This window comes from Oculina patagonica, chromosome 9 (genome assembly GCF_052425735.1).
Source record: "Oculina patagonica isolate OP01 chromosome 9, crgOcupat, whole genome shotgun sequence".
In the NCBI taxonomy this organism is placed as follows: Eukaryota; Metazoa; Cnidaria; class Anthozoa; order Scleractinia; family Oculinidae; genus Oculina; species Oculina patagonica.
Window position 1 is genome coordinate 27,031,600 of NC_135766.1, and position 23,495 is coordinate 27,055,094.

General features: G+C 39.3%; 2 protein-coding genes and 1 pseudogene across 3 annotated transcripts; 2 read left to right on the forward strand and 1 right to left on the reverse strand.

Moving 5' to 3' along the window:
* Positions 1–24: 24 nt before the first annotated feature.
* Positions 25–5,657, forward strand: LOC144664878 (kelch-like protein 28). Its single transcript, XM_078526085.1, has 2 exons — positions 25–1,518; positions 4,587–5,657. The coding sequence occupies exons 1-2, from the start codon at positions 258–260 to the stop codon at positions 5,018–5,020; spliced, it is 1,695 nt and encodes a 564-aa protein (XP_078382211.1). The 5' UTR covers positions 25–257; the 3' UTR covers positions 5,021–5,657.
* A 6,309-nt stretch (positions 5,658–11,966) lies between these two features.
* LOC144664697 (aspartyl/asparaginyl beta-hydroxylase-like) lies at positions 11,967–20,085 on the reverse strand. The gene is made up of 7 exons (XM_078525894.1): positions 19,930–20,085; positions 17,151–17,854; positions 16,030–16,224; positions 15,231–15,370; positions 14,397–14,625; positions 13,690–13,820; positions 11,967–13,300 (listed from the first exon to the last, which is right to left on the reverse strand). Exons 1-7 carry the CDS (start codon positions 19,970–19,972, stop codon positions 13,150–13,152), a joined length of 1,593 nt encoding a protein of 530 aa, XP_078382020.1. The 5' UTR covers positions 19,973–20,085; the 3' UTR covers positions 11,967–13,149.
* A 58-nt stretch (positions 20,086–20,143) lies between these two features.
* LOC144664673 (putative ATP-dependent RNA helicase DHX35 pseudogene) lies at positions 20,144–23,494 on the forward strand (annotated as a pseudogene). Its single transcript, XR_013572838.1, has 2 exons — positions 20,144–23,040; positions 23,077–23,494. The product of XR_013572838.1 is annotated as a putative ATP-dependent RNA helicase DHX35 pseudogene (transcript).
* The last annotated feature ends 1 nt before the right edge of the window (position 23,495 follows it).

The following is a 23,495-nucleotide window of genomic DNA, read 5'->3' on the forward strand; positions in this document are numbered from 1 at the left end:
TGATGTGCAGAAAATCAGGGCTTCTTCACAGAACTTGAGTCAGCGGTGCTTACCCCAATAGTACAGCGGTATAAACGTCATTGCTTGATTATGAACCAATCAATTGTGCTTTTATTTTGGTGCATTACGCTAACCAGCCAATCAGATGTCGCCTTATTTTGGACATTACGAAGGGAATCGAGCAAAACAACGAAAGTGGAAGTGATGTTTTGGCCGTGAGTTCTACAAGGAAATTCTACGATCTGTGGAAGCACGCCATGGCGGCGCATCGAAGGTTCAATATCCCTATGCATTCCAACGATGCATTGAAAACCATGAACGATCTTCGAAGGAAAGGCGAATTATGCGACGTCGTTCTACATGTTGATGGTCGCCAATTTCCCGCGCACAGAATCGTTCTTGCTGGAGCGAGTTCTTACTTGCGAGCCATGTTTACAAATGGAATGTTGGAAAGTGGCATGAAGGATATTAAATTACAAGGAGTTGAAGCAAGTGTAATGGAGGGATTACTTGATTTTGCTTACACTGGAAACATCGATGTAACTGTGGAAAATGTCCAGGCGCTTTTATCCGCCGCTTCGTTGTTAAACCTTCAGAGCCTTAGAACAGTTTGTTGTGGCTTTCTTCAGACACACCTAGATGCTACGAATTGTCTCGGCATCAGAGCCTTTGCAGATCTCTATTCCTGCTCAGAACTTGAAGAAGCTGCTTATCGTTTTGTCCGGCAACACTTCTTGGATGTAGCGAAAGGGGATGAATTCTTACAACTGCCAAAACAAGCTTTGCGGAATCTTTTACGGGAAGACCTGCTTCAGGTTCGCTCTGAGAATCAAGTGTTTGAGGCGGTGGAGGCGTGGATTTTGCACGATTTCTGTCGACGGAAGGATTATGCAGTGGAACTTTTAAGTAACGTTAGACTACCTCTCTTAACGCTCGAATTTCTTGAAGCACGCGTTTTTCCTTCGAAGATTATCAAGAACAATGCGGATTGCCAGCTACTATTGGCTAAGGTGCTTAACGAAAGTGCACGCAACCTTCCTCGCTATATGACTTTACCACGGGCTCAGCCACAAGCTGTTTATGTCATAGGTGGTCGTAACGGTGTTGATTGCCAGCTGTCAAGCTTAGAAAGATATGACACTCTAACAAATCAATGGATTGTGCTGCAAAGCATGAAACATCCCAGAACTGCAGTTGGTGCCTGTAGTCTCAATGGTTTGCTTTATGTAGTGGGTGGTGAGTGCGCAGTAAGTGCACCACATGACGACACCATGTATGTGCGCCATGCGGAGTGCTATGACCCTGCCGTAAACCAGTGGATTTCGCTTGCTGACATTGCTATTCAGAGGTCGTTTATTGCAGTGACGGCATTAAACGGTTATCTGTATGCCCTTGGGGGCGAAGACAGAACGTGCAGTTATAACTATGTTGAGAGATATGACCCTAAGACCGACCACTGGAGTACCGTGCAGTGTATGCGAAGGAAGAGATCAGGGGCGGGAGTGGCTGTGTGTGATGGTTTGTATCTTTATTTTGAAATCAGATCAACATAAGTATTTTTCAAAATTATATTATTATAAAGTAAATTATATTATCACTATAAAGTAAATGGCAATTTGAGAAGGCAATACTGCATTTTATTACATGACTTAAGCTAAGTTCACACTAGATTAAAACATGATTAGTCTGCAGAGGCGGTGGAGCAGTTTGGAACGTGGGGGGCTAAGACTATCCCAAACATTTTCAGCAGGTTTTCATATCTGGAGCAACTTTTTATTTTCTGACCGAAGATTTCCGAAGATTTTCTGATTGTTGTTCGAAGGCCATTCGAACGTTTCCGATCATTTTTTGAACTTTTCCGAAGATAAACGAAGTTTCCCGAAGACTTCCAAGAAAGTTTCGAAGACGTTTGAACTCACTCTGGAGACAAAATAACCTGACAAACCAATTTTACGCTGCACTTGTGATATTTTTGGCACCAAAATGTGGGGGGGGGGGGGGTGAGCCCCCCAAATTTTTGTTTGGGGTGACTACCTGCTCCCCCTGCTCCACAGCCTATGGTCTGATCACGAATGGAACATGTTTCAGTATGAAAAGTGTTCACAGCAGGCAGTGCATTGCGCGAATCATGTTTGAAACATGATTTTTCTGAACATGTTTGAAACAACCTCACAAGGTAGTTTCACTCATGATCAGATAAAACAGGTTAAAAATGGCGGACATGCAGTGAGGAGGGGTGTGCCTAAAAGCCCCAAAATTGCACCCACTATGAGACCAAATGTTTATTTAAAGTATGTGCTGATAAAGCATTACAACCTGAATTATCAGAGATGGGAAGAAAGCAGAATATTTGGGAGAACATCGCCACAGAAGTTAACGATGGCAAGATACAAGCACACACCATCGCAATAAAAAACCAAAATTCACAAACAATTCTTGTACCAAAGAAAGCGTAAATTCTGACAATACTGTTTCCTTGCTAAATGCTTGAAAGCCCTTCTCCTCCAAAGGGCTTGAAAATCTACACAAAACCAAAGAATTAATGGAAATTTTATAGTAATTTCAAGCTGAATTTTTGATTAAAGAAAACAAGATTTATGCAAGTACCGTAAAGTTCCGTGTATAAGCCGCACCTTTTTCCTCTAAATTCAAGTCAAAAATCGGGGGTGCGGCTTATCTACGGAAACATCTCTGGTTGGAGTTCTAAAATGCTTATTAATATTCATAAAAAAACTTCTCAAGACGTCACTGAATAAACATATAACAACCTTAAAACTTTGTTGTTCACTGCCTTTTAGTTCCTCTGCAAAGCTGTTTGAAGTGAAGCCTGCCAGTCACTTTGAATCATGTCTTTCCGTCGCGTGCGAGAAAGCACCAAGATAAACGCAAGTACTCACAAGGCAAATGGCAGACCGCTTCGCTTTTTTATTGACCTTCACAACAAATGCATCTGTTGGATTAACAAACTCATTTTCTGCATGAAGTTTTTAACCTGTTGCGGGTAGCAGTTTCCAAGAATCTTGAAATAAAATACCGGTATGACAAGTAAAATTTCGCTTTCGTAGGTCTCAATTTATATTAAACGTTGCAACAACTGCCGTGTCAGTGTTTCGAAACCGTGGTTGTTTGCCCTTGTTTGTTTACCAATAGAACTTCACTTGAACTTCAAACTTTATGGTCTGTATATTTTTTTTTTCCAAAATTTGAGCTTCCAAATCGGGGGTGCGGCTTATACACGGAACTTTACGGTACCTTAAATCCGCATAGAAACTGAAACTGACACCTAATGTGAACAATACAATAACAAGGATGTTTAGGTTAATCATGTTTATTATAAAATGTTTCGGGTTTAATGTGAACACAGCTTTAGACAACAAACATTGAGGGCCAATAGCTGATATCAGTCAACAATTTCTGCAGCTGGTTTTCAATTGTTGAGTTTATATAAGCTGTGTAATAAATCTCTTGTCAACCAAGCTTGCTTGGAACTGTACTGGGAAAATATTGGCTCTTTGTCGTTTCTGTGCAGACCTTACTGTGCTTGATCAGCACTGTGGATATCCCCCCAGTACAGCCCTTTTGCCAGGTTGATAAATATCTATATATTGGTTGCTAGTTGGGAGAAAATATATTCTGAACAGCACAACAAAATAATATAAGACAGTCATATTTTCTCCTATCTTTGACAATTTTCCTTGATACCAGCAATTTTTTGGAGAAAATGAAACAATAACTTAGTATAAATTGTTTACTCTTAATTGGGACAGAAATTCTCAAAAATAACAGAGTTGTGCACAAACAACACTTTCAGGTATTATGGTACCTTATTCTTACTAATTTTCGCGAGTGCTAATTTTCGTGATTTTCACGATTTCAAAATAATCGCGAAATTTAGTACGCGCGAAAAAACATTGCGCTAAATTTGAACACGCAAAAATTAATACCATATTATATATCAAAAACAATAAGTCTTTTAAATGTTTGGAACTGCAACAACTGTATTTCCAGTGGTTCCTTGACGGATCGGTCGTCCAAGACTGATCCATAAAACACAGACAAAATCGCAAAATTTAATACACTTTTTTTAAATTTTTCTTGCAATTGGGAAAATTAATATTCGCGAAATTCGGCTCTTCAATTTTTGCAAAATTAAGTATGTGCGAAAATTAGTAAGAATAAGGTACATACGTTTTAGTAAGTAGCTGATGTGGACCAGCTGAACCTGGTGCTAAAGAAACCAATGTTCCCCTAAAACATGATGGATGTGAGACTATCAATAACATGCAAACTCTGTTGACCTCTGTTCTATCAATGGTAAACTTTTTTCGCTGAGCACTGTCAATCATCTAAGCAGACCTCTCAGGAAACAGAAGTTCACTTAAACCGGTTCAAAAGGTCACGTCTCTCAATAATATTGTGATTGGTAGATTTCAATCCATTTTCTTTGTTTCTGTTTTTCAAGGTTTGTGGTTGTCGCCATAATATTATGATTGACTTCAGAGAAAACGCAGACATGAACATCAGAATTCGCGTGTTACTGAAAGGTGCAATAAGCTAAGTCCAGTATCATATTTTCATTGTTGCAGGAAAGTTGTACATTGCTGGAGGTTATGACCGAGGTGTGCATAGTGACAGGGCAAGTGTCGAATGTTACGATCCTGACACAGACACATGGACCTTTGTAACAGAACTAGAAAAAGCGCGCTCTGGTATGTCGTTAGTGGCAGTCAACAACTACTTATATGCACTTGGAGGCCGTAACAGAAGCACTGATCACTACTTTGATCTCGCTGAAAGATACAACCCACAGACTCACCAGTGGCAGCCAGTCGCACCTCTGAACACACCAAGGGCATGGCCATCAGTGGCGGTCTACGACAACAAGATTTTTGTGTTGGGTGGATTTGATGGTGCGCACAGGCTTTCGAGTGTTGAAGTGTACGATCCTGATACTGATACGTGGCGTTTCGTGCAGGACATGAACATTTGTCGCGCCGGTTGTGGTGCAGCAGTGTTATAAATTACGAGAAAATTAGGAACAGATGTGTTAGGCTGGTTTTTGTTGGAAGCCTAGAATGAGTGTCTTTCACCAGGATTTTTACCAGGAATTAACTTTTTTAAAAACATTTTTTTAATAATAATTGTTTTTCATTGCAACTACAAAAGTTTTGTAAAAACCAGCAGCAAAAGTAAAGAATGCGTAGGTGTGTATGGCGTTGAAGAAAGAACTACTCAGTGACAACAATACCCAAAGTTTTGTAAGCAGGAGACATATGTGAAAAGTGTTGTCTGCATTGTAACTGTTGCGTTAGTTATTTGCTATCGGTCATTGTCAAAGCTGTAGCCGAACTTGTGAAAACATGCTTAGTAGTTGTGCTTGTTGAATGTGAAAGAAAGTCATGTGGAACCACTTTGTATGGTAGCCGTCAAGTGCAACTGTGTCGATATTTACTAGTAAACTTTTGTGTTCGCACATAATTTTGAATACCAATGAAAGATAATCCATCAAAGAATGTTCAGAGAATCTGGAATTTCTGTTCATCTTAAGAGTTTGCAAGTTGCAGATAAACCGTAATGATTGCTGTACATGTTCTTGCTGTACTCTGTAATGTATTGCCTATTGAGTGTGATCAGCAATAAAGTACTCCCCCTAAAAATGTCTCCTGATTATTTATATATAGCTAATGAGAATAGATGCCTTTCCAAGCTAACACAGTACTTGGGTCCAAGCCTAGCCATTGTCAGCCTGCATGAGAATGTGGTTTGTTTGGCTGTTGACAAACAAGAAATGAAAAAGCAGGATTCTCTTGCAGAGTACACCATCATGTTGTGTTCTTGGGCAGCGCACTAAATTTCTGGATTCTCAGTACCTTGCAGCACCTACTAGTATATTGGGGAACCTTGACAGTGTTACCAAGGGGGGGGGGGTAGCCTATGGATGAGTGTTGCACTGTTGCCAGAGCTTATCCCAGTGTCTGTAGTATGAAGTGACCAGGGGTATTTCCACTCCTCCCCCCTGGATGGCATGGTAGCCCATTCTAGGGTTACCAAATAGCATTAAATATCTGGTACCTTACACCTGGGTGGAGAGAGGTGCTGTGTGAGTAAAGTGCCTTGCCCAAGAACACAACACAATGACCTTTGCTAGGGCTCTTGGACTGCTTGATCTGGAGTCTGGTGCACTAACTGTTACGCCATAACACAACCCTCAAGAATAGAGAACACAACTGCAGTAATTACTTGCCGTTGTGACTATGGCTGACAATAGCTTAGTGCCCCAGTAGGTGTGAATTGGATCTCATATGGGCCCCTCAAGCTTGCCTTCTGTTTTTAACTTTTCAGAAGGCCAGTCAATAGTTCACCTTTGTAAAAAGTCAGTTAATGTAATTTAGAAAACTGCTGTCAATGTGGAATCAATAAGCTGAGAACAGCTTAAGCTAAAGACCAAACTCAGGAAGGGCAAACAATAACTACCCAATGATATTTCATAAATTCCACTTTTAATAGTGGTGGTTAATAAAAAAATTTACATGGCATTCTCTACCATAAAAAAAATATTTGGGTAAGCCAATGAGTCTGGTGACACCGTTCTTGTCCCCAGACGGTACCACAATCCTACTGGTCAGCATCAAGAAATATCAAGACCTCTGGCTAGTTCTGATTAAGAAGTCCATGCTTCATGGACTTTGACCAGAGGTCTCGATCGGTGTTGAACAACAGGATCACAGGCTATGGGGATGAGAATGACTTACAAAAGTGATACATTTATGCAGTGGCAGACCTGACTGGGGGGGGGGGGGGGGGGTAGTGGGCAGGCCCCAACATTAGGCCAAACCGAGGCCTGCAGGGGTGATAATAATTATTAACCGGGCAGAGACTGGGCCGAGCCCGGTTCATAAATCGCCCGGAATTTTTTCGTCGTAGTAGTCGTAGTAGTAGTAGTCTTGTCGGTAAATCGTTCCAGACCCGCTCGGCCGCTTCCTTGGCCAGGATTCAAATCACGCACTTTTGATATTTATTCGGCAGGAGCTATTAAACCCGGCTATTAAATCACTCTTCTATTTTAAATTTTATCTAAAACCCTGATTTCTGTTTAGCGTGAAATATATATATTTTTGTGTTATTCAAGCCTTTGGATTGCGAAACCGGTGATTGTTTTGACAGCTCCAAACCGCTACGTCAGTCACGCAATGTTTTTGTAGCAAGCTTTACGCATAACTGCTGGTAGCCAGAGCATTTTTGAGCCGGAATACTTTGAAGATGCTTTTCATTTAATAGGAAGAATTATGTCCATTTTCATCCGTGCACAGTTGAGCTGGCAAAGTCGCGTATCAGAGACGATTGAATGTTTGCACAGCAAAATAATCTTATTTTGGTTTTTGATGTAAAACACTTCCCAAGACTTCAGTAAACAAAATTGTAATGTATAGTATTTCTACGAACTATGATGGTATTTGTGAAGGGATCCGTAAAGCCACCAAGTAAAACAAATGGTCTGCAAAATGAAAATGAAATCTTGGCGCGGGTAATTTAATACATGTAATTAAATTCTACTACGGCATGCAAAATTTCACGTTTTTGAAATTTTCTAAATCTTTTTGCCTTTTAAAATGTTTCTTGACCCCATCTTGAATAAAAATTCATCTAAAACTTTTTTCATGTTTCTTTTTTATTTTTTCACGTTTGTATTAGTTGCCTTTTTAGGCTTTTGAAACGAACACGGCATCAATTTATAGATTGAGGCACCATGTGATGTTTACATATTTGCGTCATTTGTCGTAGTAGTTCACTCGGCCGCTTTCTTGGCCAGGATTCAGATCCCGCACTTTTGATATTTACTCAGCAGGAGCAATTAAAATTTTATCTAATACCCCGATTTCTGTTAAACGTGAAAGATATATTTTTGTGTTTTTATTCAAGCGTTCGACTCAAGCGAGTTCTGGAGTCCGAAACCGGTGATTGTTTCGACAGGTCGGGGAATTCATATATTTACAAAGTTTGTAAAAAATTTTACTAGAACTAATAAACGAATTATTTTATAAAATAACTTACCAGTGAAAGTTATATAAAATAAAGTAAAACATAGAAATATTACTTTACTAATAAATGGATTTTGTTGCAAAAAAGAAATCTACTTTTTGCAAGATTTCGCTTTTACTAGTAAATAATTTATATTTACTAGTAAACGCACTGTCTTGCAAAAAAGAAAACGGCTAATTTGCAAGATCTGGCATTTACTAGTAAGTATTATATCATTACTAGTAAACGCACTATCTTGCAAAAAGCAAAACGGCTAATTTGCAAGATTTCGCATTTACTAGTAAGTATTATATCATTACTAGTAAACGCATTATCTTGCAAAAAAGAAAAAGGCTAATTTGCAAGATTTCGCATTTACTAGTAAGTATTATATTATTACTAGTAAACGCACTATCTTGCAAAAAAGAAATTGGCTATTTTGCAAGATTTCGCATTTACTAGTAAGTATTATATTATTACTAGTAAACGCATTATCTTGCAAAAAAGAAAACGGCTATTTTGCAAGATTTCGCATTTACTAGTAAGTATTATATTATTACTAGTAAACGCATTATCTTGCAAAAAAGAAAACGGCTATTTTGCAAGATTTCGCATTTACTAGTAAGTATTATATTATTACTAGTAAACGCACTATCTTGCAAAAAAGAAAACGGCTTTTTTGCAAGATTTCGCATTTACTAGTAAGTATTATATCATTACTAGTAAACGCACTATCTTGCAAAAAAGAAAACGGCTATTTTGCATGCAAGAAAATAAGCCGAAAAGTTTAGTCAACATTACGTTCAAAACAAATTACATCAGCAGGAAAAGCACCGGAAATATATACCGAACTTTTCTGGTTCAAAAGTCCAAATTTCTCATTCTTCTGCTTTTGTTTCTTCTCGCAAATAGCTTTAATCATGTTCAATTTTGCTCGCAAATTCTGCGTGAGCCCTCAGTTTGATTCAAATGCAATCTGCTTATCCATAGCTTGAGTGTTTGCGCACGGTGAATTTAGTGCAAGACCTTAAAACAAAGCTGTTTTAAATGTAATGAAGCTAATGCATTCGACTCAGATGTTTAGTTCTCAGGGCTAGCTTCAAACTTTCAACGAAATGTTTTCAAACCCATTTATCCCTGAATGTTTTACACGCTTTTCTATTACTTTCAAATTGGGGGGGGGGGGGGGGGGGGGGGGTCAATGTAAATTGGCTCCCCAAAATTAATTTAATTTTTGCTGAACTAAAATAAATAAATACAATACTTCCGAAAAAGGATTCAATGTATTGACACCTTCGGACGACGCCACGAAATAAATTGAAGAACCTTAAGCAAGCAGGCGAATTTTGTATATAACTATTTTACTGCATGTTTTATTTTCTTTTTTAAATGCCACTTTTTTCGGCTTTCAACCCATGCCATTTTTTCGGGCAAAAAGGTCTCCGCCCCCCAGGACCGAAGGTGCCCGTACGCCTATGGCCATCATTCGGTGTGTTTTTTATATGACTTGTTTTCTAGCAAACATAAACCATGCTAATAAAACTATCATATTGCGATTTATAGTACAAGTACAATATAAGAATTCACTCAATTCAGTATTCGAAAAGAAAAGCACGAGAAAGAAATGAAAGAGAGAAAATTCTTCAAGAAAAATACACCAAAGCAAAGAATATTTTCGAAGCAGATGAAACTGATTTCTTGCAAAATAGCCAATTTCTTTTTTGCAAGATCTGGCATTTACTAGTAATGATATAATACTTACTAGTAAATGCGAAATCTTGCAAATTAGCCGTTTTCTTTTTTGCAAGATAGTGCGTTTACTAGTAATGATATAATACTTACTAATAAATGCGAAATCTTGCAAAAAAGCCGTTTTCTTTTTTGCAAGATATTGCGTTTACTAGTAATGATATAATACTTACTAGTAAATGCGAAATCTTGCAAATTAGCCGTTTTCTTTTTTGCAAGATAATGCGTTTACTAGTAATGATATAATACTTACTAGTAAATGCGAAATCTGCAAATTAGCCGTTTTGCTTTTTGCAAGATAATGCGTTTACTAGTAATGATATAATACTTACTAGTAAATGCCAGATCTTGCAAATTAGCCGTTTTCTTTTTTGCAAGACAGTGCGTTTACTAGTAATTATATAGTACTTACTAGTAAATGCCAAATCTTGCAAATTAGCTGTTTTGCTTTTTGCAAGATTGCGTTTATTAGTAAATATAAATTATTTACTAGTAAAAGCGAAATCTTGCAAAAAGTAGATTTCTTTTTTGCAACAAAATCCATTTATTAGTAAAGTAATATTTCTACGTTTTACTTTATTTTATATAACTTTCACTGGTAAGTTATTTTGTAAAATAATGCGTTTATTAGTACTAGTTAAGTTTTATACAAAGTTTGCAATTATCTGATGACCCGACAGGTCGCTAAGGTCGAAGCTTTTTTACATCAGTCACGCAATGTTTTTGCAGCAAGCTCCTGCATTTAAAAACGGCTCCAGACTCTACTTTGAAGATGCTTTTCATCTAGCAAGAATTGTGTCCATTTTGACTATTTCCATCCGTGTACAGTTGGGCCGACAAAGTCCGTGTGTCACAGACGAATTGAATGTTTACACAACAAAAGAACCTTATTTTGTTCATGATGTAAAAACTTTACTTGCACACTTTTCAAGAACTCAGAAAACAAAATGGAAATGCAAAGTAATAATATAATAATTTCTACAAACTAGAATGGAATGTAAATCGTTAAAGCCATCCTGTGAAACTGAATAGACGGCAAAAATGAAAACTTGCCCTTTGGCGCGTATAATTAATTAAATTTTATCACGGCATGCTATTTTCACGGCTTTTAAGGATTCAAAATTTTTAATGCAACTCAAATCTTTCTTCGCCTCATCTTGAATCTTTTTTTCACATTTAGTTGAGATTTTTAGCAGCATCTGTTATCTAATACGTGTGGTCTAATGCATGCCCTTTTTTAGTCTTTTTATTTTCTTTTGTAATTTTGTTTAGAAATTTTTCTGTTATTCTTGATATTTGACTCGTTTTATTCGTTTTTTTTTATTATTTATGTGACTCGTTTTATTCGAGCAGGAGCCAATACTGTAATTTTCTGGTTACTCCACTCTTTTTAGCGAGGAATATAAAATATATATTTTTTGTTTCTCATTCAAGGGTTTTGAGTTTCAGTCGGAACCGAACGGCGATGGAGAAATGACCTGCAATGAATCACGCAATCAAGAACTTGCGTTTGCGTGACTGCTTCCCAAAATTGACGTGAAGAGCTTGCATGTTTGAAAGCTGAAAAGCTTTCTTATCTTGTTCTTATTCCCATTTTTTGGTGTGGTACATTTTTAAAAATGTTTAAAAACGCGTCTTAGTTTTTAACGAAATCTTTCTAATTGTTTCTTTGTTTTGGTCGGAGATCATTTGTACTGCCATTTAACTGGTTTGAGTTCATTTATTCAAGATTGCACACAAAACGTTTTCAACACCTAGGTTATTCAGTATTCGGAAGAAAAATAAAAATTTGAAAGCCTAAGCAGGAATTTGTCCAAGCATGGACAAGCAATCCACAGACTTGCGTGTTACTCAATATAAATTAAATGGTAATTTTAAAGTTTTTGCTGTACTTGTCTAATCAGGTAGTTAAACATTAACTGCCCGGTTTTAAGCATTAAGCTTTAGGCGTCTTGTTTTTTTTATTTTCGAGAGTGGGCCCCCTTCTTATCCAAGGGTCTGAATGATCAGGCCCCCCATTTACCTGAAGGTCTGGATCTGCCACTGTTATGTCAATGTTAAAAGCAGACTCAAGCCATATCATGGATGACAAATCTTCAAAATCTGAACCTTTGTACTGTTCAGAATCCTTGTTCCTGTTTGTTTTAATCAGTTTCCACTTTGGTGTTATTTGTACCTTAGTATACCGGTACTATTACTTTGAGATTTCCCAATAATTTTAATAAATTCACCTCAATAATGCCTTTAGTTACATGTAATACATCATAACATGGCCACAAAATTTTCAATTTTCCAAGTACAACAAGTGTAATAACTAATATTAACACTGTAAATTCCTTATTAACTACTTCAAAGACAGTGTCCTGTCTTAGTGAACAATGATTATTAAAATGAGTTTTAAAAATTAAGAAAGTACTAAAAATGTTGAATGTTCAGGTCAAACTTATCACAAATATGTGAAACAAAACCTTGCATTTTGATAGTTTTTCATGTTTCTCAGATGTCTGGCAATCACAGCAATGGCTTAACTGACCACCAAGACTCTCTCTTCCACAGAGGTCTCTTTCGTGTTTTGAACGGGCTGGGAAATGGGGAGAGGTGAAAAGTAAGCGCGCAGAGCCTGGAGAGAATTGATCCCGTCGTCCCCTGCGCTCCCCCTATTTTTCATTTTTCGTGTTTTTCGCCTTCCCCCACTGAAGGAGCCTCTGCGGAGAAGAGAGCCACCAAGAATAATATAAGGATAACATTTCGTACAGAAGCTTGTCTTAAAAATCTTAAAAGAAACATTTTTAAAAATAAAAAGCTAAAAATGACTGCAAATTTCAAAATATTTTCATCTAAATATAATAATATAACGTAATTTATTCAAAAGTATATTAAATTTGCTAAAAATATGACACATCAGTCATTGCAACACTGAATTGAATAAAAACAACTTGGCATTCTGTTCATGGTAACAATATTTAAAATTCAGCCTGCATGGCTGGTGGGATTTTGCATCCTGATGTGAGTACTTTGTTTTGGCGGCAGACCATCTACATGCAGGGCTGCAAATAATTCACTTGAAAGGAAAATATGTCCTACTAAGACACCATCTTGGTGGGAGAAAACAAAATTGTGGTTAGACAGATTTTTATTCATCATTGCTGTAATATAAAATGATTTACAATCAAAAATTGTCCGGACATCATGTCCGACCACACTTGGGAATTCATCAGACATGACCAAGTTTTGGTCGGCCAATGTCCGATGACCAACTGTTATTTGCAGCCCTGACAAGGGCAGTAGTCAAGTTCTCTGCCTGTCACAAAATCCCACCAGCTATGCTGGCTATAAAAATTAAGCCCTTTCTAACTGAGGGTTACTATAAACGGGTCACTCTTAGATGGGAGTTAACGATGCTCTTTGTTGAGGTGTCAAGTCTGGGTGCCAGAAGTCCACGATTAAAATAAGTCTGAAGGTTGAACCATTGTGCCATACTTCATGGTCAAATGAGTCGTCAATAATTATTGCTTTGCCTTCTTCCCAAGTTCTGTGAAGGAAAACCAAACTTTTGTTAAACGGGGAAAAAACATAAATTTATGAATAAAAATAATCCTTTGGATTAAAAGTGCTAAGAATTATGCTTTTTCTTATTATTTCTTATTTTAATTTGTTATTCAGTCAGTCAGTCTGTCTGTCAACAGCCAGTCAGACAGTTAGTTATTCTGTCAGCCAGCCAGTCAGAGTCAGTCAGTGCATGAGAAAGTCAGACAGACAGATAGACAGGCAGGCAGACAGTTAGAATCAGTTAGTGAGTCAGTCAATCAGTCAGCCAGACAGAGTCATTCAGTAAATCAGTCAGACAGTTAGTCACTCAGAATGTAAGACAGTCAACAGTCAGTTAATGAGTGAGACAGACAGAAAAATAAATGTAGGTACCTTGTGTCACGTCCAACCCTAATGGCCACATTTTTCGGTATGACAAGTCCAAGGTGGAGTCGTAAACGGCAGTTTGTAGGACCAGTGTGAGGCCAAACATGAGTGCCTGGGAGCATCACTGAATACTTGATCTGTAAAATGCACAATAGCAACTGAAGGTAAGACAATCATAGTGCTTCTCTACCAACAAATACAAATGAGTACTTTTGACAACCTGACAAAATACTGACAAAGATGAATTGTAGGGGTATCAAATGGTCTTTGCAAGCACAGCGTTTTTCTTTGCGAGCACGAGCATTGACAAAAATTAGCCTTGCGAGCAACGAGCACTTTTCAAAAACCTACCTCCACTAAAAACCGAGCATGGGAGCACTTGTAAAAATGTGCGAGCACGAGCAAACAAACACCTACTAAAATTTTGCGAGCATTGCGAGCACTGCGACATTTTGAGGGACCATTCTTGACTCCTAATTGTTCAACAATGACACAAGCATGGGACAAAGAAAACTTCTGAGTCCCCACCGGGAATCGAACTAGCAGTTGACAAACACTTCATCCAGGGGGGAATAACAATACTCCAAGTCACTTCATACTATGGAAACTGACGCAAGCTCCAGCAATAATGAGTAAACTGGTCCCTCTTGTGTATCTCTTGAATTGAACATGTTTTTACCCTTGACGTTTTTGCTTTAAAATAACACACTTACTTGTCCCCTCTTGCAGCTTGTAGCATCTTTGATTGTATCAATGATGGCACAAGTTTGCGGTGTTTTCTGACAAGCTGCCGCATTCTTTCGGCCACGTTGGTACAGAGTAAACTGTTTCCAGTCCCCTTGCTCTCTCAGGTTCTCTTCCTCAGGTATAAACCCACCAGACTTCTTGTCAAGCACTGATAATCCTTCATCTTTGATCACTTCCCAGTTAGCTTCAAGTTTCCTGATTTAATAGCAAAATAAAAAGGTGCTTTAATAACTTGAAGACACACCAAGAACACAGTAGTCCCCTATGCAGCCTTTATTTGGTCGTCAAACAAAGCTAGCTCCTCTCAAGCATCTTGTGACACCTCTCAAGCATTATGTGACAACCCAAATAGCCACTGCTTGAACACTAAGGGGCTGATTAAATAGTGAATTTCAAGGGGCGGGCTGGAATTATGTTGTGACTTCGTGGCGAATTTCAGCCTGAATTCAAACAGAAATCTTTATTGTGGCTGCTATTTTGTTTGGTTGAAAACACCATCACTGCGCATCCCCAAGCTCACTTTTCAGACCAGGCTAAAATTTGAATGCTATTACATGAGGTTTTTCAGCCCATTTGCCCAAGCTGAAATTTCAGTTGGGCGACTCTCTTCAAACGTCTTTTTAACAAGTATGTACTGGAAGCCAAGCTAAAATGTCAGCCTGGGCTGAAATTCACCATAATCTGTCCCTAAGAACACAGTTCCAAGCATGAAAATTATTTCTTTCATACTACAGGATGTATTTACCAAGTTTTAAATCTGTTAGGTGAAAGAAACATCCTTACTTTCAAATCTATCTTACCGTATGGCTCTTTCATATCCGGTTTCCTGTGGAGTCCACCATGGACGTGCCGTCAATGGAGTGTCAGCATTATACAGGGACCGTTGCAGTGCAGATAAGAATATTCCTTTTCCTGCAGCTTCCTCATATACCTTGTAAGCCTGCAATATGGTAAACATAGTTTGATTACTTTTTGCAACCATTTAAAAAAAAAAATTGAAACACTTGGTAATGTAGTCATTTGAGACATTATGATAGCTTGTGTCCTTCCCTTTCTTCCCCTTATTAATTTTGTTGTCTGATTTTCAGGATTACAATGAAACTTATAAGCAACAACTTTGAAAGGGGGAGAGGAGGTCGGAACAAAAATTATTTGACAAAGTGAAGGCCTGTGTTTTTTTTAAAGAAATTTGTTGGAGAGTTTCTCAACTATTTTAAAATTGTTTGTCGCTTCAAAACAATGACCCTCAGCCAGTAATCAAACCCAGACCACTTGCTCAGGAGTCCACCTCATTATTACCATCTAAAAGGTGGAGGGGGTCAGGGGGTGGGAGCCCGGGAGATTAGGGGCAGGAAGTGGGATTTCCAGGGTAACGGAAACCAGGAAACCGGGATTTCACAAAATTATGTAATACTGGTATTTTGCAATAGAAATAGCACAATGAGGCGGGAACCTCTAAAGAAAAGGCGGAAACTGGGAGTAAAAGGTACAGAAAGCGGCGGTTAAGATCCCTCCTGTCCCTTCCATCTAGGGCACTGTGCCTCCGACACAAGCAATAAAGACAACAGACAATGGCTAGAGTCCAGTCAATATTCTTACCTCATCTGGTTTCCCAACACGAGTCAGTGCATCTCCTAAATGAAAATAAAATCTACCATCATCAGCCCCTGGTTCGCCACTTGAGACGCCGTCACGCAGCAGAGAAATAGCTTCAACATAACGCAGGTGATCAGTTTTAAGAATGAAACCCAAGTGTGACTTGGCAAAGCCATTCTTTGGATTTATGTTCAAAACCTGAGAAAAAAAAAAAACACACTTATTAGAAACATCTACTGGTATTTAATAAACAAAGATCATGAATTGTTTTTGCACATGGAGAGATGGCAATCAGAGCCACATACTTCTGAATCCCTTCAGCAGAATTAAATCATTTTAATAGATACTTGTAAAATTAATATTTATTTTATTAGCCTGTTTTGGGCATTCAGTTATTCAGTTGGGGGAATAAATGCCAGTTTTGGCAAATTTTTCGTTAAAGCACTCCATGAATTTCCGAGTTATTTCATCCAATCACAAATTAGCGAGAGTGCTCACGAATACTCCGAAAGCAATCACGCGTACAAATACGTCATGTTGCTAAGCAACTTCTGGGACAAAAACCACGGGCTCAGTCACTTCTCGGAGAAGTGATACAATCATCAACTGGCACTTGCTCGAACAACTGTATTAGTTGGGAAGGTAAAGGTAAGGTAAAGTCTGTGTCCGAGCCATGAGGCTCATACAGCCGGAGCTTATCCCGGTTTCCGTTGCATTAAGCGACTAGGGGTATTGCTACTCCCCCCTGGATGGGATGCTAGTCCATCACAGGGTTCCCCCCAGCAGTAAATTCGCCGGTACCCATTTATACACCTGGGTGGAGAGAGGCACTGTGAGAGTAAAGTGTCTTGCCCAAGAACAGCTCCCCGGCCAGGCCTCGAACCCGGGCCGTTTGACTCGGAGTCGAGCGCCCTAACCATTAGGCCACCGCGCCTCCCACTATTAGTTGGGAAGCAGTGTGAAAAACGGGATAAGCATGAAGTATGACAAGTGGAAAAAATGGCAAGGGGTAAGTCCCCACACCCCTTCCCATATTTTTCGTTCGCCATTTTTCATGTGGCTCCCCAAAGAACCGAACACCTGGAACACGCTCATGTTACAAGCAATAACGTTTCATAACTCACCTGGCTATATATGTGTTCTGCATCCCTACTCCTCCCTGACATCAGATACTGCACACCCAGTTCATTCATCAGCTTTACATCGCCTGGCAACTCATTCAACAACTTCTTTAAAACATACGCTGCTTGTCCTGACTTGCCCAGGAAGCTAAGCCTGTCCGCCTGACGATGCACAACCCTGCGTTTGAGCTCAGCAGGGCAATTTGGCATTTCAGTTACTTTACTGTAAGCATCTATACTTTGTTGAAGAATCTCATTGCTTTGCTTGAGTTCTGATAGCTTATCCAAAGACTGGGCCTTTCCATACATAGCCCTTGGGCTCTTGGGATATTTATTGGCAAGAGTTTCAAACTTGAACACAGCATCTGCAATCTGACCCTTGTCTAAAACACTTTGTGCTTTTTCCAGTTCTTTAGAAATAGATTTGTCGAAGCTGTTAGTTATGGCCGCCTGTGAATCAGATTGTTTTGTTTTCTTTGTTTTCTTTTTTGTCTTCTCTGATGTCTTTGTCTCTGTTTCAACAGTTTGTGGCTTAGAGTCCTGGTTTATTTTTGAATCCTTTTGATTTATTCTAAAAATGTACACAGCAGCAACGAAAGCCAGGACCAACACTATGAGAATGACGACCCATTTGAGACTTGATGAAGGTGAATCACTTGACTCAGCGGCTGTTCGTTTAGGCCTACTGGAAGCAGCATTGTCAGCATCTGTAAATAAACAAAAATATGGAAATTAGAAAGGCCAATTACTGTAGCTGCAGGTAAGGTAAAAGGTAAAGTCTGTGTCCAAGCCATGAGGATCATACAGCCGGAGCTTATCCCGGTTTCCGTAACATTAAGCGACTAGGAGTATTGCTACTCCCCCCTGAATGGGATGCTAGTACATCGCAGGGTTACCCCCCAGCAGTAAATTTGCCGGTACCCATTTATACACCTGGGTGGAGAGAGGCACTATGAGAGTAAAGTGTCTTGCCCAAGAACACAACGCAGCGCCCCGGCCAGGCCTCGAACCCGGGTCGTTCGACTCGGAGTCGAGCGCGCTAACCATTAGGCCACCGCGCCTCCCATACTGTAGCTGCAGGCAACAGGTAAACAAGTGCCAGACTAATGGGGTTCTGGTGAAGCTCGGAGGACTAATCACCCACCAAATGGATCTTAACTGATTACAGAAATCATAGGAAACACGCACAAAGTCACATCCAGGGATGTCGCTAAGGACAGGCCACCAGCTATTTTCACCAGCTGAAAGAGAAGCGAACATATCAGGAATACTAAACAATGCGCTAAAGGCTCCAATGTAGCAAAACATGCCTGGACTCTTGATCACGCCATCGACTTTGAAAACGCGGAGATAATTGACAAGGGCAACAATCGCATTAGAAAGACACTTGAATCGTGGCACACGGCAAAAACGGTCGAGGCCGACAACAATTCGTGCCCTCTGCCAGGACAATATAACATTCTTTTAAACAAACAGTAATTTATACACTTTTAGCATTCCTTTTAACATTCTTTTACACATATTTTTAACTTTTTAATTTATGCGATTCGCTAGTCATATTCAAATTTTTAGGTCCATTTTATCACTTCATTTTTATCCGTCGAAGACAGCAGTCTGGCTGTCGAAAGCTCATAATTTTTTAAAATATTTTACCAGAGAACGCTTTTTATCTTCTTACAATGAATCCTGGTATCGGATCTTCAATATTTTTAAGCTGAAAGAGAACTTAAATCTGGCTAAATTTTCACATAAAAACAAAGACTTTGGTAAGCTTTTAGAGCTGCCTAAGCCAGAAAAGCCACTGCAGCTGGGCTTGCTAGTGAGCCGGCGTAATGTTTTCTTAGCTACATCTCTGCACATCTGTCTTGGGAAGAGAGGATGTCTCCTCGGGGACCTGCTAGCGCTCTGCACTGAAAGCAGAAAGCTTTGCATAATGAATTCAACTCTACCCTTGGCTATCTTGTAACCCGATTACCAAATGGTCAGGCACCTGCTAGTTGGGATTCCTAGCAATTTTATATGATGTGTTTATTTACTTTAGCATTATGCCTGGAACAAAAGCTGAAGCAAAGTGTATTCCCGCTAGTATCATATGACCATCTTATAGGATAATCCTTCCACATTTCTTGATACTGTTTTTAATCCCTGACTTAACCCCCTCACATAAAGGAAATAAAGAAATAACAACATAATTTTCTTGGCTGAACAATAATGAATAATTAATTGCGATTTAGGGTTTTAAAACAAATACACCTGTTTGAATATTCTGATGCCACGTAAAACTTTTATCCCCAAAAAAGAAAACATAAAAACAAATGAAAAATTCATTCAGGTTTTGATCATATTTAGTATTCTCTATCGTGGTTTACTGTACTTCCATTTATATTATCTGCAAATTAAAGCTAACTCCTTTTAATTTGAGATGATATATTCCGTCAAAGTTTTAAACTAACCGTGACTTAATGAAATAATTTAGACGGGCAAATAAACTGCATGCATGCCATTGTAGTCTCAGCTAAGCTCGACTACAATTTAGAGAGATTTCCCCAAGGAGTTCTACCTTTAAAAATAAAATTTAGTTGCTGAAAAAATTAAACTTCTAATAAACTAGCAGTAAAAAATATTGTACACAACATACTCAGACTATTCAATGAGCTAATTTTTGAGACAAAGCTGTTCAGCATAATACAACGGTTATGTTGTTTGCGTGAAAGCGTTTAGCGAACTATGGTCTTCACGCACCATGAAATCCGACAAAAAATCTCACAAATTTTAAACTTACTTTTCTTTCTATCGCCAGTCACTCTCTTCCGAGGCGGAGCCATCTTCCCAAATGTGCTAAAATGAATTTAATTTAGGACAATCTACCGCATGAATAAATTCATTTCTCCGTTATGATGACAGCAGTTCGCAACTCGGTTTTTCTCGCGCGAATCCTCGCGTGACTGTGAGCCCTGGAGCAAGAGCACCAGCGGTGACCCATGATGAGCATGCTCACAATTTTCGTTTACTGATGTAAAATCAAGATGGCGGCTAACATGGCTCAAAGTTGGAAACCACGTTTTTGGAAACCAGAAACGGAGAAACCTAGCGGTGGTATCGCGACCGAAAGGCCCGTAAGTAGTGACGATACTTCTGAGTCAGCCATCTATAATCCTAACAGCTCCCTGTCGATCAATCTTCAAAGACAGAGGCTCCCAATTTTCATGCACAGGACAAACATCTTGTATCTGCTCGAAAAATACGAGACTGTGATCGTTGTAGGAGAAACAGGGTGTGGAAAATCTACACAGATTCCTCAGTATTTACACGAGAGTGGTTGGACAGCTGGAAAGTGGAAAGTTTGCATTACACAGCCTCGCAGAGTGGCTGTTGTTACAGTAGCAACCAGAGTAGCTGAGGAAAGAGGATCATTTATAGGAGAAGAAGTGGGCTATTCAATTCGATTTGATGACTGTTGTAATCCAGATATTACACGCATGAAATTTGTCACAGATGGTGTGTTACTAAGGGAGACCATGAGTGACCCTCTGTTGTCGCAGTACAGCGTGATCGTGTTAGACGAGGCTCATGAGAGAACGCTCCACACAGACATCATGATAGGGCTTTTAAAGAAGATCAAGAAGAAGCGAAAGGATCTCAGGATTATTGTCTCCTCAGCCACACTTGATGCAGAGATGTTCAGAGATTTTTTCAACACGAACATCACAAGTGATTGCAGCAAGGACACTGCAGCGATACTGTCAGTGAAAGGACGCTCCTATCCTGTAGACATTCACTACACACTAAGCCCTGTTCCTGATTACATAAAAGCAACAGTTGATACTGTCATGGGTATACACAAAGAGGAACCTCATGGTGACATTCTTGCCTTTGTTACAGGTCAAGAGGAGGTAGAAACTGTTGTTTCGCAGTTGATTGAGAGAGCTAGGGCCTTACGCAAAGGATCTCAGTATCTCAAAGTTCTCTCCATGTACAGTGGGCTTCCACACACAGAACAGATGCTGGTCTTCAAACCGACTCCACACAATACAAGAAAGGTGGTAGTTGCCACAAACATTGCTGAAGCTTCTATCACCATAAATGGCATTGTGTATGTTATTGACTGTGGGTTTGTGAAGCTGCGGGCTTATTCTCCTAAAGTAGGTGTGGAAAGCTTAGTGGTAGTGCCAGTGTCCCAGGCATCAGCAAAACAGCGTGCTGGCAGAGCAGGGCGTGTGAGATCAGGAAAGGTATACAGGCTGTATACAGAGCAAGATTTCCTTGGTCTTAAACCCTCTACAGTGCCTGAAATGCAAAGATGCAACATGGCTTCTGTGATGCTGCAGTTAAAGTGCTTGGGTATAGACAACCTTCTTCGTTTCAACTTCCCAGCTCGTCCACCTGCTCAGAGCATGATCCGTGGGCTGGAGCTTTTGTATGCATTAGGAGCTGTTGATCAACATGGAAAGCTAGTGGACCCCTTGGGAACCAACATGGCGGAATTCCCCACAGATCCAATGATCGCCAAAATGCTTTTGTCATCAGGCGAGTTTGGTTGTTCAGAGGAAATTCTAACAATTGCTGCCATGCTGCAGATACAGAACATCTTCGTCAGTCCAAGCAGACAGAAAGCTGCAGCAGACAATGCTAAGAGGAAGTTTTCTGTTTACGAAGGAGATCACATTACTCTACTGAATGTCTATGAGGCCTTTCTGAAGTACAAGAAGAGTTCCAAGTGGTGTCACGAGAATTTCTTGAATTATAAGGGACTCTGTCATGCTGTTAAAATCAGAGAGCAGTTCAAGAAACTCCTTTTGCAGTTTAAAGTTCCTCTGATCTCTTGCAAGGGAGATATTGATTCAATTTGTCAGTGTGTCGTTAGTGGGTTCTTTGCTAATGCTGCCCGATTACATCCTTCAGGGTGTTATCGCACAGTGCGAGATGACCACCCATTGTATATCCACCCAACGTCAGTTCTTTACACTGAAACACCGCCGCAGTGGGTGGTGTACCATGAAGTGCTTCAGACTTCCAAGGAGTACATGCGAGACGTCACCAAGATTGATCCGTCATGGCTGTACAAGCTGGCTCCTCAATACTACGAGTTTGGAACAGAGAGAGAGATTGCAGCGAAGAGAGCTAAACACGTGTAAACGAAAAGAAGAGCTTTCTTCAAGTACTCTTATATAACGTTTTAAGTTTTCTAGCTCCACTGTATAAAATGTATAGGAAGGAATTTCAAAAACAGTGGTAATGGTTCTGCCCAGAAATGGTATAAAATGTATAGAATATAACTCACCTTTGAGTTTAAACCCTATAAATGTATAGTTTTTCCCTTTTCCCAAGGTAGAACCTTTGTCAAATTGACGTTCAGTTGTCTTCATATTTTTGTCACCACTAGTTGACTGAATTCATAGGTGTTGTTAGGTACACAGTATTTACTGGTATGTGAATGTACAAATGTATCTTTTGGGCTTGAAAATTCAGCCAAATGGAACTAGTTTGAATGGCTTTTGTAAAATCCAAATTACGATCCGATAGCCCATTCGCAGGCACAGGCCATCTTATTGAAGAACTGCTACAGTCAACATTTTTATTCGCAGTTTATTAAACCTCTTCTTTGAGGAATAAAAGACAAATTCCAATTTATCCTTCTCATAGAGGATATCCTGTCAAATTCACTCACTCATCTACGTTTAAGCAAACAGACGTTCTTTGGCTGTCACACAAGCTTTTCTCCAAAAAATTGTGCGACGAGCCAAAGGAACAGCTACCTCTCTCAAACTTATCTGTAGCTGCCATAAGGCGAAATAAATTCTCGCGACCAGTAAACCACACAGTAGTAAACTCTCACACGGTAAACAGTATATTTAGATTGAAGTTCAGTGTCTTTAGCGAGGTCTTTAGCGAGGTCTTTAGCGAGGTCTTTAGCGAGGTATTTAGCGAGGTTTAAACTGAAAAGCAAAATAAAGAAACTTATAAAGCACAAATTACAAGGTAGCGAAAACGAAGTATAAACAAACTTACATTTTTTTGGCGCTGTGGCCGCGAAAGTGGTTATCTGTATAAAACAGGCGAAAACTGCAGAAAACTGCGCTACAGCTCGTACAACACTATGACGGAAAACTAACTAAACGACGCCGTGAATTTAAATATAAAAGTAAAAGCAAAAGCTAATGATGTAATAGAATTCCTAAGGGATCTGAAAGGGCGCGAAATATGTAAGATCCAACATCATCCTCTATGCCACAGTGGTGTCCATGTTAGGTCAAACGTTCTCCTGCAATCTTTGATTACTACTTGTTAAGTATACAGTGTTAAGAAAATGAAAATGCAACCAAATAAAACTGGAAGAAGTTGCTTTAT

Coding starts and splice junctions, on each gene's coding strand:
- LOC144664878 (XM_078526085.1), top strand. CDS start 258: ATGGCGGCGCATCGAAGGTTCAATATCCCTATGCATTCCAACGATGCA. Junction 1,519..4,586: donor GGGAGTGGCTGTGTGTGATG/GTTTGTATCTTT, acceptor TCATTGTTGCAG/GAAAGTTGTACATTGCTGGA.
- LOC144664697 (XM_078525894.1), bottom strand. CDS start 19,972: ATGGCTCCGCCTCGGAAGAGAGTGACTGGCGATAGAAAGAAAA. Junction 16,225..17,150: donor CAGAACACATATATAGCCAG/GTGAGTTATGAA, acceptor TTTTTTTCTCAG/GTTTTGAACATAAATCCAAA. Junction 15,371..16,029: donor GTGTTGGGAAACCAGATGAG/GTAAGAATATTG, acceptor ACCATATTGCAG/GCTTACAAGGTATATGAGGA.